Below are 16,974 nucleotides of genomic sequence, written 5' to 3'. Positions count from 1 at the left end.
AATTGAGCTTCGTGGCTTCTTGTTTTTATAGTACTTAAAGTTTCTTCCGCGCATAATTGTATCAAGTCATTTGCCGTCGTCTTGCTAATATACCCCGACTCAGCCACTCCTTGAGGGGGGGAGCGCTCCCCCCTGGATCCACCAGTGAATACTGATGTATTGGGATTATTGTTTAGTAAGGGCCCATCCTGCCAAACATTTTAAACAGATTAAATGTCGAAGCATTTAGACCTTTTCCCCCTGAGACCTCTTCCCAAGCTAAGATTCAAGGTCCACTCTCCCTTCTTCCCTATCCCATCTCATTCCCATCTTTTTCAACCTCAATTCATTCCCAAGACGTTGCTTATATGGTATTTTAAATACCTGGTATCGAGTACTGTATTTTGATTTATCTTCCTGTTAGGATATGAATAGATGATAATTCCCATAGAAACTACTAGTCTGAAGAAGTTTTGGGGGATTGAAGGCTTGAAATTTTTAACCCCCTCCATGACCCACACATACCACAGGAAAACTAGTAGTATGCCTCTCTTCGAGCTCAGTGGGCCCCCATATATCATTCATTCAACCAAGGTCAATGGTCAATGGTCAATGTAAAGTATAAAATGGATTATTGTACGTTCAGACCTTTATAGGAAAGTAAAGAGCAATATTAAAACCTAAAACGTGCATAAACAAAGTCTTCGAGAGATCCTAAACCTATTCATTCGGACAAGTCTCATCTATTTCTGATTCTGATCATTTTGCAGTTCTCTCTCCAAAATTGACCCACTCTCCTCCTACTTTTATAGCTAAATTGTAGTAATTTTTTGTTGCTAACATAATTTTAAAACATCCTGTTTTTGCTATTTAAACTTAGTAAAAATATTTTTTAACTAATTAAATTTCAATGCTAGTTTTTTCTATTACTAACTAAATTTTAATTATGTTTTTTATTTGCAGTGTTTAAATACAACTTGTTTTTTTTACTAAATCAATATGAATATAACTTTTTTCTCTATTTACAAAATTTTTATAGAGCTTTTTGATAGATAAAATTTTGATAATGATTTTTGTTCACTACATTTTAATGTGACATGTTGTTATCACTATCTTATGGCTGTTATAATAAGTTTTACTTTACAATTGGACAATTTACTTTACATTCTCTTATATGTTCCCATTCGGAGACCTGTCTAATTCGGAGACCCATCAGACAGCCATTAGAACTGGTTAGCCGGTTACGTAGGCCTAAAAAATTAACATAGAAGCCTTATGATGATGTTAACAAACTGCATATAAAAACGGCAACATTAAACATGTTGTATTAAAACTTAGAGAACTTAATCTGTTAAAATTTAGTTAGCAAAAGGATTGTATTGAAAATTCACGAACAGAAGAAGATAATTTCGGAGACCACCCTGCCTTTCCATGACGATAAAATAACAGGTAAAAGTTGTAAAAAAAGTGGTATTAAAGCATTGTGACCATAAAACAAGTCTTATTAAAATTTAGTTAGTAATGGAAATTTAGTTAGCAATTAAAAATATATTAAATTGATTTAGCAGAAAGGAAAATGTAATAAGAACTGGCAAAAAAAATATAATAAAATTTCACTACTATTAAAACAAACATTGAAACCATTTGAAGGGGAAAACAAGTTGCATTAAAATTTGGTGATCAATAAAAAAAATAGTATTAAACTGCAGTTAGAAAAACAAAGAATAACTTGTATCAAAAAGTAGTGAGCGCAAAGAGTACTAGAATTAGACGGGTCTAATTCTACCGGTCTGACTAAAAAACCGGTTTGACTTGGCAAATTGTAGTCAATGGGAGCCTCAAATAATTAAATATAATCCAATAAAATGTAATCCTCTAAATAAAATTAGATCAAATTATCTCATGGTAAATGAGAGTGATAAACTAACTAAATTGTAGAAAATGCGACTAACCTTGCATAAAAAAAAACTTGACTGACTTATTGACTTAAAACCCTTGCTCAGCAGGGTCACCAGCGTAGAGGGAACTAGTTGACAGCGCCGTCAGTCTTCTCCAGGTGGTCCTGTCCCGGGCTAGTGATGGGGCTTGGTTTGGGTCTATATTGCGAGTGAGGAGTCGTTGGTATATTACATCAGTTCACCTGGTGCACGGTATCCCTCTTGGACATTACCAGCAATTTTTAGAGAGATTGAAATCCCTGATAATCCTTGCAGGGGTGCCTGGCGGAAAGTGGAATAGGCCATCTCAGGGAACGACCTTCTGCTTTAATACAGAGATTTGCCAGCTTTAAAGTCGTCGGGACCTCAGTGTTGTGGACCTTGCCATACTATTTGAAGCCTACATTCAACACAAGTCTTTAGTTCAGACGGAATTGACTTTTTCTAGCTTTGTATGAGTCATCGGCCTCGTCTAAAAATAATATACCATGACACTTGAAATTTCGCTGTTGTAAATTTGAGCTTTCATTTGATGACTAATTTGTGGTTTGACGAAAACTGTCCGCAGGTATCGTTCAAATACAGAGTTTTTCTTGATTGATTTGCCAGAGATTTTGGCGTCAAGTGTGCCATTCGAGGATATAATTTATCCGAGATATGTGAACTTCCCAACCAAGTCGACATCATGGCCGTTAAATTCAACAGATAAGGGGGACGCCGAAGCAGTCTTATCTATGGGAATTATCTTTCTGTTCTTCGAATTAATTTGCAGCCCTACTCAGGACGCTGTGAAAGAAGTTGTCGCGAGTGCACACTTAAGTTGGTCAACATTGTTGCTAAGGAAAACTACATCGTCAGCAAAAACAATATCAGAATGGGTCCTCTACGCATAATTGAGGCGGGAAGGGTGGATACGGTTTTTATGGTTCGGAATATGTTCGGTGACACAGTTAAACAGCTCAAGTGCAGCAGCGCATCATCGCCGTACTCCGTTGTTGATGGGGAAGAAAGAAGGAAGCATCCCAATAACCAGGACGGGATTTTCTGTGTTGCTATAAAGATCTTTAAAGAGGCTGGCTATTTTTGTAGGTAGGCACGCAGCACCCAGGACTAGCCAGAGGGATCTTCTGTCTACAGTATCAAATGCAAAGTGGAAGTCGATGGAATTTATGCAAGCTTTTTTGTTGTGTTTCAATGTCTTCTCAACGATCTGTCTGACTGTAGGAATCTGCTCAGTTGTCGAAAACAAATATATTTGTAATGTAAGACATTACAGTACGAAAAAAAGAACACCACTTAACTCATGCTTGACCATTTCACGCATTCATTTTTTTGTTAAACAGAAGGCATATACTATTTCTTTTGATAATTCGGGACATCTTAATCCCTGTATGAACCTCCGTATGCTTGGATAAAGTGGAATTTAGAAAAAATACATAAGTGCACAACTTGTATTTGTAATTTCTTTCTCCTCTATGAACTTTCAAATGTGTGGATAAATTAGAAGTCTTAGAAAATATTTTGATACACATCTTTTATTTATTAGGAATTTCTCCTCTATGTGCCTTCGCTAGGATGCATAAATTTTCATTTGGAAATGAATATTTTATTACATATTTCGCATTTGTATGGATTCCCTCTAAATGCACCCACATGTGTCTGTACAAATAGAAACACCGTATAAACCTCTGACAGGGACTATTTTGCCTTGGTCCTTAATTTGTAATGTTTTAAAAGATGTAATTTGGTTGGTACATTCATGCCAGTGGTCAATTCAGTATAATCACTTCTATAAGTCTCTGCTAAAGCCAATTCGGGAAAAAATATCTTTATATGAGTCTTTAGGGAACTTAATAACAAAAGGGTTCATTCTTTAACTCGATATATTGTTTATTTTGTTTCAGCTATCACAATATTCATCCATTCGTAATTTAAGTCTTCACAGGTCACAGTGAAATTTCATATTGGAATTTTGTTTCTCTGTATTGGCCGGGTTGGATATAGCTTAAGTGAAAAAAAAACCACATGTAAGCATATATCGAGAAAAAAAATAACCAGTTTATCCGGTAGAAACCTATTTAGACGATGCCAATGCATTTTTCCCGGGTCAATAATCTCGACATATTTCTAGATTTGTAAAATTGATATGATTTCTACTACAAAATCACTGGGAGGTCTCAAACAGGAAAATGTATTCTAAAAAAGGGTTAAACAAGTTAGAGAAATGTACTGAATTACATAAACGAGGAGGATGTATCTTATGATTTTGCCTAATTCACTCTAATATTATATAAATAATATAAAAAATCAAACGATTATCAACAACAACTGTGATTTACCAAACCTTTGACTATGACATGTCTCAAACTATGAAAAAGAAACACGAGAACGAGAAGTATTTTGAAAGAACTTCAAGACTTTTCCTATTCAGGAAATGAGATAAGGAGCTAAATCCAAACATCATTTTGAACCTGAACTTCCAAAGGAGAGCAAAGAGCAATATTAAAACCTTAAATGTGGATAAATAAAGTCTTTAAGGGAAAACCGAAGCTAGCCCTTGAGGGAAGTCTCATTTGTTTCTGATTTTGAATATTTTTGGTTTTTCCTCACCTGAATAGCGGTCCACACATTTATCGCTACTTTCCTCATAGAAAAAGACAAAAATAATTACCTTTTAGCACTTGACAATAGTGAAACTGACGAAAGTTGGCTTTCTTCACAGGCATGTAAACTCCCCTCTCCAGGGTTCTTTCTTAAAGCAGGCAGATTTTAACCCCATCATTACATCGTATATAATTTACCACATTATTTTACTGGATTAACTCTTATTTTGGTTACATTTCCTAAATTGAGGTGTATCACGGAGTACATCTTAGTGGATCAGATTTAGACAATCTTTTAATGTCTAAGGAGATTCTGTATGTAATATTATTGTGAAAAGTACTTTCTTGACTTACGTGTTCTTGGTATAGACTAGTTATAATCAACATTTTAGCAAATCAGAGTTTTTTAGTAACGATTCTTGAAGTTATAGATGATTTGTATGTCATATTAGAGTGAATTAGGTACCATCATAAGAAATATCGTGCTCTTATGTATTCATATGACACATTCTGCTCCCATACGTAGCTTACTGTTTTATATAACTGAATTAACAATTTTTTGCTATATATCCCTTATTGAGGTATTCTAAGCAGCACATTTTAGGGGAATAGAGTTATTGTAGACAATTTTTTTTATGTTTAAGGAGATTTATGTGTCATATTAAGGTTGAATGCGCAGTCTTTGGTTATATTTCCATGTATGAGACTATTAATAGTCAGTATTGTAGAAAGTCTGAAATTTCATATTAAGGTTGAATACCCAGTCTTTGGTTATATTTCCATGTATGAGAATATTAATAGTCAGTATTGAAGAAAGTCTGAAATGTTAGCAACAATATTTCATGTTTGAGATTATTTAAATGTCAATTTAGTGAATTAGATACAATCATACGATATATTTTGCTTTTAGAAAAATTTATCGCATTTACACTTGACTTGATTGATACTTACACATCCTTGTTTGAGACTACTCATAATCAAAATTTATCAAGTCGGAACTTTTTAATCCCTTAAGTGAATTTATAAGATTCCCCCCCCCCTCATTTGAAATTTACTGACTATATTGCACTAGACTGATATACTCTTAGCCTACATACTCTATTTTCTTCACTGAGGAATCAGGACAAAAAGTCAAATCTTAACGTCTTTACGACGCCTTTACTTAAACTTTAACGTCTGTATATGAAAGGCTCCCCCCCTCATATACAGAATAATTTTAGTTCGGTTTAGATTTTAATTCTGCTCCTTACTTAGAGTTGATTTTTTTTTAAATTTCTGAACGCTTTCCAAATCATGCCAGGAAAAGCCAATCCCACCCCTCCCCGAATAATCTTTCTCCTGGAAAATTCCCCCCTGAAACTTTCTTCCAGAGAGGAAATTCTCATTGTGAAAAATGCTCCCTCTATCCCCTTATGAAATTATCTCGAAAATTTTCCATACATTTCTCAATTACAAATGCTTTATGTGAACAGTATGGGCAAATTACGTAACTTATTACCCTTTCCACAGGGACTATGGGGGCTTATGTCATCACCAAAAGGATAAGTACTGGACCTTTAAATTGTTTTGAATCAAATGGATGTCTTAAAATTTAATCAAACTAGTTGGGGGAAAAAGGGTGTGGCTGGAGGGTTAATTGACCTCCAATTCTCTTGGTCAATAAAAAACGAACTAGAACTTTTGGTTTTCCTGCAAATGAGCTATCATCTAATTCTCTACTACCATTGGTTCGATAAGAATAACCTGGGAAAAACAACCAAATAAATAAAACAATGAAAAAAACAATAACAATCAACAAATGAAGATGCGCCCGTGATCTATGTTCTGCCAAAAGACACAAAATACCAACTTTCTGTAGATAGGAGTTTGAAACCGCAACCGTAGGGTTATCTGATATGCTGAAGCTGATGGTGTGACTTTCATTAGAAACGCCTGACATTTTGGGGGTGTTTTCCCCTTTTTCCAAAATCAGGCAATTTTTCTCTGGCTCGTAGCTTTTGATTGGCGGCATTACAATTAATGAATTTTGTTCATTTGGAATCAGCTTAAAAAGGCAATTCTTTGAGGTATCTATTGTTATCAAAATTCCGTTTTTAGAGTTTCGGTTACTCTTCAGATGTATTGCTCCTTAAATACAGTTCTTCACCACAAACTGCTTGATAACAAGCACTATGACAAGACTGTAATGTTGTTAAGAGATGCTTTAGTCCTAATATATTTATGTGTTTTACTTATACAATCAATTTTTCTAGGTAAAAATATGGTTCCAAAACAGAAGAATGAAATGGAAAAGAAGTAAAAAAGGCCATAATGAGTCTAACAGCGAAAGAAAATCGAAAGAACGAGTTAAAACAGAAGAAAACAAGTCAGATTCAAGTTCTAGCAGTAATCAAACCTACTTAGAGAGTTTATCAAAAGCAACTAGTGATAATAATACCAAGTCTTCTTTCATAAGGATTGCAGACACGAAAGGGGGGTCTTTACCCAACCCATCTATGCAATCACCTTCTTATATATATCCAGAGCCAAAGGAGGTTCGACAAGCTCCTCACAGTAATTCATCGAAGATCTATAATCCATTTTTTGTTTAAAGTTTTTACCTTTTGTTTTTACGCATTTTCGTGACTAAAATATCGAATAGTGAAACAGTAATATTTGCATAGGGCTTTTAAGTGAAAACCTTGTTAACGATCCTTACCCTAGTCTGCCATAAATTGTATTCTACGTGAAAATGAGGGGCACAATTCTATATCCCATAAATGCTAAAAGAGCTATACATAATGATATGACCCGACACGATCAAAAGTACTGGTGTTAAAACTCTCTACTGTTATTACTCAACTAAAAGAAGTTGTGTAAAAAAATAGCAATCACAGTGTTTTACACTAGCATCCGTAAGAAGGTTTATCGATCCTTGAAATCTGCAAGCAACGATCCACAGAAAACATTGAACTTCGTTAAAGGTCGATGACTTCATGTGCAACTAATCAAAATATCCTTAGACGATTTGGGAATTATATGAATGAATAAATGAATGTTCTTTATTGCTCATTTATAAACAAAAACTAAATAAAACGATAGAGAACACCAAAAGAAAAAGAAAGAAAAACAAAACAAACATGTTATAAAGATACACACAAATTACGAATAATACCACAACTAAAATAGTGCGCCCTTCCAAGCGTGAGAAGAGACTAGTTACTCAGTTTCTAAAACTGTTCATCCCCGGCCTGAAGCGGTTCCACCACACCGAAAAGGATAACGATATACCTATTCCTGAACCATCGAGGGGCCTGAAGCAAAAACTTCGCGTACATAAAATAGCAATTTCACTGCCCTCGCCTATCAGACTCTGTAAAAATGTCCGAAATGGGGCAAATACAGAATATGCGGGAGAGCCACAAAATTATATATTTGAGAAAGAGCTTTCCGTTCCAGATTAAGTTGTGATGTAACCACACAAGCATAAGCAATTCTAATTTTGCGTTCAGCATTCCGAAGCAAAAGCTTTCGCGTATTCTTAATCGAACACCCAATCGGAAGACCTAAATATGTTACTAGAGTGGTGGGTGGCACCTCACTATCCCCTAGAGGGACACTATCAGGCACATAACTACCATGAAAATTTAAGAAGAGGACTTGGGATTTTGCAGCATTCATACTCAGTCATTTTTGTAGATTAGCAAAAATAGTTTTTTTTAACTGAAAGTAAGGAGCGACAATAAAACTTAAAACGAACAGAATTTAATCCGTATATGAAATAGGCTGTCCCCTCCTCAACACCTCTCTCTTAACGCTAAAGTTTGACTCTTCGGCACAACTCCAATTTTTAAAACAATAAAAACTTTATCTTAAAGAGCGAAGCGTTGAGTAGGACTTTTTTTTCATACAGTGCTGGTTTATCAAATAACATTTACAATCCCCTTTAGTTACCGAATTGTAAGTATATCACCGTTAGTTTTAAAAACACCCCTTCCTACTAGCCATTTTCTAAAATTTGAAATAAATTTTTGTATCTATTATTATTGATTATTGATTATCGATTGTTAATTATTGATTATTGAATCTTTTTATCAGGATTTCCTATGGTAAAAGAATGACACGTTAGTCGACCGAGCAAACAAGTTAATTATATTCTTAGGTTCCTAGAACTACATTCTAAGCAATCAACATATTTTTTCTGGGTGCTAGCAAACTGGTGTAAAATGTCATTGGATTGTACCAATTTAACAGCGAAATCAATTTCTCAATTGAAGTTGTATTTTTTGGTAAGTGATATTAGTGATTTGTTTCCGGGTGTCTTTTTTAGCATCATTCCAAGAATATGCATACCACAGGCATTTGAGATGCTTACAGGACAGACATATTCTTTTTATGGTCAATGAAACTTGTTTCAGTTTTTGCTACAATGACAATTGTAGCATTGAAAAATGTGAGTCTGTACGATGACAGAGCCTCCATCCCCCCCCCCCAACTTTTTGCCCCCTCCCACAACTTTTTTTTAACTTGGAATTTTTTTACACAAAGGAAGTAAAACAAAAACAGTCAGAGAGCTATGCAGGCAAAGAAAGACACACAGGAACACAGTTACACACAAACAGATATACAGCCTTGCAGGCAAAAAAGACACACAGACGGATAGACAAAAGCAAACACACAGAGACAGATAAAAAGTGCTTGATTTAAGGAAAAGTTTTGTGTTACATGCTAGAAACGAGCTTCAATCAAGGATATGTACCTTTAAAAACCTTCAAATATCTTCAGCAGCAATCAAAACGTGACTGTTATTACCAAAATCTATTATGATGCTTTCAAAATTCATGTTACCTATTAACGCAACTTAGCATAATGCTATTAAAATCGTATCTGCTGTTATCAAAATCTTGTTAAATATTTATCAAAACGTTACATTATATTATCAAAGTCTTGCATGATATTACAAAGTCTTGTTAAGTATTACAAAATCTTGTCTTGCATTATCAAAGTCTTATGAGATATTGTGAAAACACTTTCGGGTATTATCAAAATCAAAGTCTAATTATTATAAAAATCTCGAATGGCTCTAGAAAAATTGTGTCCGTTACAGTCAAAATATTATCAGGCGTTACCAAAATCTTGCGTGATATTAACAAAATCTTGTCTGATATTACCAAACATCTTGTAATACATTATTAAAATCTCGCCTGATTTAACGAGGATCCTTTATTGCATTATCAATACCTGAAGTCGTATTATAAAAATCACGCAAGTTATAAACAAAATATTACACAGCATTACCAATATCTTACCTGTTATTAACAAAATATTTTCTTGTACTATCAAAAGGTGTCTGACATTGTCAAAATCTAAAATGGTGACATTAAAATCGTGTCTGCTATTACAAAAATTCAACGTAGTACTATGAAATCGGGTCTGCTATTATCAAGATTATTCAAATGTTACCAAGTATTACCAAACTCTTGGATGATATTATTAAAGTCTTGTTTAATATTATAAAACATTTCTCACTACATTATCAAAATCTCGACTGACATAATGAGAATCCTGCACTCGGTACTGCATACGGTAACGGCACACGATACTATCAGAATCATGCAAGTTATTAGCCAAATCATCCATGGTATTATCATAATCTTACAAATTATTAACGAAATATCTTCAGCAACAATCAATATGTGACTGCCGTTACCAAAATCTAATATGATGCTAGCAAAATCAGGTAACCTATTAACGAAACTTAACATAGTGCTATCAAAATCATGTCTTCTATTATTAAAACTATCAAAATCTTGACTAAAGATATCAAACCATTACACGATATTAATAATGTCTTGCATGATGTGACCAGATCATATTAAATACAACAAAATCTTGTCTCGTATGATTAAAGTCTTGTGTGATATTATCAAAATTCTTTTCGGCATTGCTTAAATCTTGCAAGTTATCATCAAAATCTAGAATGGTTCTAGCAAAATCATGTCTGTCAAAATCACTACACTATCAAAATATCGCCTGATATAACGAAAAACCTATATTGCATTATTAAAACCTGAAGTGGTATTATCAAAGTCATGCAAGCTATTAACAAAATCTTGAATAGTATTATCAAAATCTTACTTGACACTAACAAAATATTATCTGGTGCTATAAAAACGTCTCTGATATTGTCCAAATCTAAAATGGTGTCACCAAAATCATGGCTGCGATTACCAAAATTTAGCGTGGTGCTATGAAATCGTGTGTGCTATTATGAAGATTATTAAAATCTTGCCAATTATTACCACAATTTTGTTTGGTATTTTGATCACCCTGTCTGATATTATATACATCTTGCGCTATATTATCGAAATCTCAACCGATATGACGAGAATTCTCTATGGTATTATCAAAACCTTACATGATATTATCAAAATTGCGCAAGTTACTAGCAAAATCTTGCACGGTTTTATCGAAATCTTAAATGACATTAGCAAATGTCTTGTGAGATATTATGAGAATACTTTCCATCATTAATTAAATCTTACCACTTGTTATCAAAATCTAGAATGATGCTAGCAAGATCTTGTCTGGTACTATCAAAATACTATCAAACATTATTAAAATCTTGTGTGATATAATCAAAACCATGCCTGAAATTATCAAATCTCTTGTGCTACATTATCAAAATCCCAAATGGTGTAAAGAGAATCCTCCATGTTATTGTCAAAACTTTACATAGTATTATGAAAATCTTGCAATTTATTAACAAAATCATGCATAGAATTGTGAAAATGCTAACTGATAAAAACAAACAAAATTCTGGCAATATAAAAACGCGTCTGATATCGTCAAATCTGACATGATGTTATCTAAATCATGTTTAAGTTTACCAAATATAACATAGTGGAATCAAATCGTGCCTTTCATTATAAAGATTATTAAAATCTTGCCAAGTATTACCAAAATCTTGTATAATAGTATCAAAATCTTGGCTGATGTTATAAAACATTTTGCACTACACTATCAACATCTCGACTGATTTAATGAGAGTCCTTTATGAGAATATCAAGGGCATACATAGCCTATCAAAATTATGCAAGTTATTAACAGAATCTTGCATGGTTTTATCATTTAATCTTGCAGGTTATTAACAAAATTATTTCAGCTATAGTCAAAACGTGTCTGCTATTACCAAAATCTAATATAATGCTATCAAAATAATGTTACCTATTAAAAAAACTTAACATAGTTCTATTAAAATCATGTCTTCCGTTATCAAGATTATCCAAATCTTGTCAAATATTATCAAAACTTTACATGATAGTATCAAAGTCTTGCAGGATATAACCTAATCCTGTTAAATATTACAAAATCTTGTCTTTCATTATTAAAGTTTTGCGAGACATTATGAGAATCCTTTCTAGTATTGCCTAAGTCTTTCAAGTTATTATCAAAAATTAGAATAGTATTAGCAAAATCATGTCTGGTAATATGAAAATGTTTTCACGTATTACCAAAATCTTGTACGATATTATCAAAATCTTGTCTGACTTTATGAAACCTCTTGCAATACATCATCAAAATATTGTCTGATATAATTAGAAACTTCTATTGCATTACCAAAACCTCACGTGGTATTTTCAGAATCATACAACTTATTAACAAAACCTTGCATGGTATTATCAAAATCTTACTTGGCGTCAACAAAATATTTTCTGGTACTATCCAAACGTGTCTAATATTGTCAAAATCTAAAATTGTGTCATCAAAATCATGACTGCTACTACCAAGATTTAACAAAGTACTATGAAATCGTATTTTCTATTAGCAAGATTATCAAAATATAGCCATGTATTACAAAAATTTTGTTTAGTACTTTCAAAATCCTTTCCTGATAATATCAAACATCTTGAAATTTAATTTCAAAATAGCGATTGGTATAAAGATAATTCTCTATGATATTACCAAAACTTTAAATGATATCATTAAAATCTTGCAAGTTATTAAAAAAAATTCATGGTAATATTAAAATTTCACCTGACACTAACAAAATATTTTCAGCTAAAATAAAAACGTGCGTGCTATTAACAAAATCCAATTTGGTGCTATCCAAATCATTTCCAATGTTAACAAACTTTAACATAGTGCTATCAAAATCGTGTCTGCTATTATCAAAATTATCAAAATCTTGTGAAATATTATGAAAATTAGATACTGTCGAAAATTTTTAAATTTAATAGTCAACTTCCTGCTGTTGCCATCTATATAGGTACACTCATAGATCACGATTTGCTTAGATGACATAGATGACGATGGTAACATCCCCAGTGCTGCCATGTATTTTGTTAGAGGTATAGATGGAAGATAAAGTGATTCTAAGATGGTTTAAACTATGTTAGCTGGAACGAATAAGAGTTTCAATAGAAATAATAAATTATTTTACAGTGAAAAACAAAAAAATAAGTTATGAACATTTCGACGACACAGTTGGAATTCATCATCAGCAGAGATTTTAAAGTTTTAAAATTAACACTAAGTGGATCTATACAGAAAAATTGTAATAACTTCCGGATCACTGACTGTTTCCGGTTCATTGACATAAGGAGTTAATTAAATGAGTTAATTCAAAGTCTTGAGCTCCTTAATTTATATTAAATTCTTAATAGGGTTAGCAAAATCTTCCAATTCCTCCAATTGTAAGCAAAATGTTGGTAAATTTATAATCCTCAGTCTAAGTTGGCACAATTCTCTTCTTTTTCCAATTGTAAACGGAATGTTGCTGAATTTATAGTTATAAAATTTTCCTTGTCTATCGTCCCTATATATACGACGTTAAATTTTCTTCACAGACCATTCGCCTGTCTTTGTGTGTTCCCGACTGTGTCTTCAAAATATTCAGAACTTTTGTTTTTGTTTTTCACAGTCTAACCAATTCTTATCTCTATTTAAACTCTTATTCATTTCGTCAAAGAAAGGCAGTGTGGTCTATGAAAATAATTAAACTATGTTAACTGGTTTCAAGTTAATTTCGTTTGGAATCAGTAAGCGTGATGCGCACGCTTACTGAGTCTAAACTAACCTAATTTAGGTAGTAAAACATATTGCCACCTACGAGTATAAATGGGTAGATGGGAACAGCAGGCAGTTGACTTTTAACTTAAAATTCGTTGAAAGTATCAAGTTTTTATAACATTTTACAAAATTTTTATAATCTTGATAATAACAAACATGATTTTAAACAGCAGTATGTTAAATTTTTTTAATAGTGGAAATGATCTAATTAGCACCATATTGTATTTTAGTAATAGCACAAACGTTTTGATTGTAGCTGAAAGTATTTTGTTAGTGTCAGGTAAGATTTAGATATTACCATGGAAGAATTGGTTAATAACTTGAAAGATTTTGATAATATCATTAAGGTTTTGATAATGCCATAGAGAATTAATATTATACCAGTCGAGATTTTGATATTGAGGTGCAAGATGTTTGATAATATCAGACATGGATTTCAAAAGCACCAAGCAACCTTTTGGTAACACTTAGAAGGATTTTGACAATATTCTTAATACCAGACACGACTCCATAGTACTATGTTAAATGTTGGTAATAGTATACATGATTTTGATGATACTATTTTATATTTTGACAATATTAGACATGTTCTGATAGTACCAGAAAAATGTTTTTAGTGACTGGTAAGATTTTGATAATACCATGAAAGATCTTGTTAATAAGTTGTACCATTTTGATAATACCACGTAAGGTTTTAACGCCCATGCTGGTAGAAATAGGGATAGATGGTATCCCAGCCTAGGTAAATTTGCTGTAGGAAGAGAAAACAACAATGGATACAGACTTTTGCAATTTTGAAGGTATAACAATCTAGTTATAACCAATACGGTGTTTGGTCATAAAATGGCCAATAAGTTAACATGGTATTCACGTGATGGTAAGACAGCAAATCTTATTGATTATGTTATAGTAAACCGAAGACTGGCAGGATTAATAGAAGATACTAAGGTATATAGGAGTTCTGTTATTGATGTTAAAAGTAAAGATCACCATCTAGTAGTGTCAAGGGTTAATTTAAAGCTGAAATATCGGAAGGATAACTACCTCCCGGGAAGTTATGATGTTGATAGACTCCTGGATGTGAATTTGAGAAAAACTTTCCAGGAACAGTTAAATACTAAACTTAAGAGTTTAAAATTTGATAATATGGAAGATGGTTGGAATAATTTTAGAAAAATAATTTGTGAAGTTGCTGATGGTGTATTAGGGAAGAAAGCTAGAGCTGCAGCTAAGAATATTAGTGGAAAAGCTTTATGTTTCATAGAAAGGAGAAAGGACTTGTACAAGAATTATCTGAGTGATAGATTGTATGAAAACAAAAGAAATGTAAAGAAAGTGGAGAAAGCACTAAAATATGAACTAAGGAGGTGGGAAGTGGAGACCATGGATAAAATTGCCGAGGATCTGGAAGATGCAGCTAGACGGCATAATAGTAAAATAGTGTACTGGCACGTTAACAAATTGAGAGGGAGTATTCAATCCGGACTTGGCCCAGTTAAAGATGGGAATGGGGTCGCAATTAGCGATAAGGAAAAAACTAAAGAGAGATGTGCCGAAGATTTTGAGAATTTGGTTAACCGAGATAGAGTTGCAGGAAAAAATATAGAGGAAAATGAAAAATTTTGTGATACCTTGGATGTGAAGGAAAATTTGTTTTGTGAGGAGGAATTAGCAACAGTACTAAAAGGATTAAAGAACAATAAGGCTCCAGGTGCTGATAGGGTGGTAAATAAGTTTCTTAAATATGGTGACTTTGAGGTTAGAAATAAGTTATTGAAGATTATGAATATGATTTTTGAAAAAGGGGAAGTACCTAACGATTTTAGGAAAAACTTAATTAAGCCTCTTTATGAGAAAGGTGATAAAAGTGAGTATGGTAATTATCGAAGCATTAGTCTGGTCTTTGTAGGTAGTAAATTACTTATTCATTTGATGCTTTTCAGACTGAGAGTTGCCGTAGACAAAGTTTTAAGAGAAGAGCAGTGTGGTTTTAAAAAAGGTAGAGGATGTGTCGACCAAATTTTCACTCTTAGGCTACTAATTGAGAAGTGCCTGAGTTTTCAAACACCTTTGGTCCTCAGCTTTATAGATTATGAGCAAGCGTTCGATTGTGTTGATAGAATAGCTTTAGTAAAGGTTTTATCCTTGTATGGTATACCAGACAAATACATTAAAGTGATTAGTGCTATTTACGAGAATAACACTGCTGCGGTTAAGGTAGGAAATGAGGTTAGTAGCTGGTCTTGTATTAAATCAGGAGTTAAGCAAGGTTGCGTTCTATCCCCCTTTACATGGATTATTTTGATGGACTATGTTTTAAGGAGCACATGAAAGGCAATGGGAGATCACGGAATCAAATGGGGAGGGAAAAGTCTCCTGGACTTAGATTATGCTGATGATTTAAGCATCCTAGATGAAAGTGTGAGCACAATGAATGAAGTTTTAGAGATTTTGCGAGTTGAGGGTGCTAGAATTGGTTTGAAAGTTATTGTTAGGAAGACTAAGTCACTAAGGCTAGGAATAAGTGAAGATGAAAAGGTGACGTTTGGTAATGAAAAGATTGATCAGGTGGGCAGCTTCACTTTCCTTGGTAGTATTATTATTAGACGATGGTGAAAGCAGTGACAATGTTCAAAATAGAATTGCCAAGGCTCAGGGTGTTTTTTTTTCTCAGTTAAAAAAAGTCTGGAAGAATAGGAAGATAAGTCTGCAAACCAAGATTAGAATATTAGAAGCTACAGTGATGACTGATAGTATGAAAGATTTTGATAGTGTAGTGCAAGATGTTTGATAATATTAGACAAGTCTTTGATAATACCACACAAGATTTTGGTAGTACCTGATAATATTTTGATATTAAGACACGATTTTTCTAAAATCATTCTATATTTTGATAATTACTTGCAAGGACTAGGTAATGCCCAAAACAATTCTCATAATATCGCACAAGACTTTGATAATACAACACAAGATTTTGTGATATTTAACAATATTTGGCAATATCATGCAAGACTTATGATAATCTTGATAATAGCAGAAACGATGTTGATAGCACTATGTTAAGTTACGTTAATAGGTAACGTGATTTTTCATCGTTTCACATTAGATTTTGGTAATAGCAGTTGCAATTTAATTCTTGCTGAAGATATTTGAAGGTTTTTCAGGGTATACTCCTTGATTTAAGCTTATTTCTAGCATGTAACACCAAACATTTCCTTCAAACAAGCTAATTTGCCTGTAGGGCTGTGTGTCTGTTTTTGTATGACTTTGTTCCTGTGTGTCTTTCTTTGCTTGCTTGGCTGTGTGCCTGTTTGTGTTTGACTTAGTTCTTGTGTGTAAAAAATTTCTAAGGTAAAGAAAATTTAAAGGAGGGAAAAAGATAGGGAGGGGGCATTGGGGCCCCT

The 16,974-nt window shown here is 33.2% G+C and overlaps 1 protein-coding gene across 1 annotated transcript in view; it reads left to right on the top strand.

Annotated features, from left to right (window-relative positions):
* The window catches only part of LOC148943490 (uncharacterized), a 37,437-nt gene extending 30,326 nt beyond the window's left edge, over positions 1–7,111 (top strand). Inside the window, exon 4 of the mRNA XM_089101400.1 lies at positions 6,772–7,111. Coding sequence (XP_088957526.1) covers positions 6,772–7,110 — 339 coding nt within the window. The 3' untranslated portion in view covers position 7,111. The remainder of the gene's footprint in view (positions 1–6,771) is intronic.
* Positions 7,112–16,974: the final 9,863 nt, after the last annotated feature.

The sequence above is a fragment of the Artemia sp. Qi Xiang Cuo genome, chromosome 15 (assembly GCF_049724085.1).
Source record: "Artemia sp. Qi Xiang Cuo chromosome 15, ASM4972408v1, whole genome shotgun sequence".
In the NCBI taxonomy this organism is placed as follows: Eukaryota; Metazoa; Arthropoda; class Branchiopoda; order Anostraca; family Artemiidae; genus Artemia; species Artemia sp. Qi Xiang Cuo.
The sequence above is the reverse complement of the archived record's forward strand: the minus strand, read 5'-3'. Positions and strand labels throughout refer to the sequence as shown.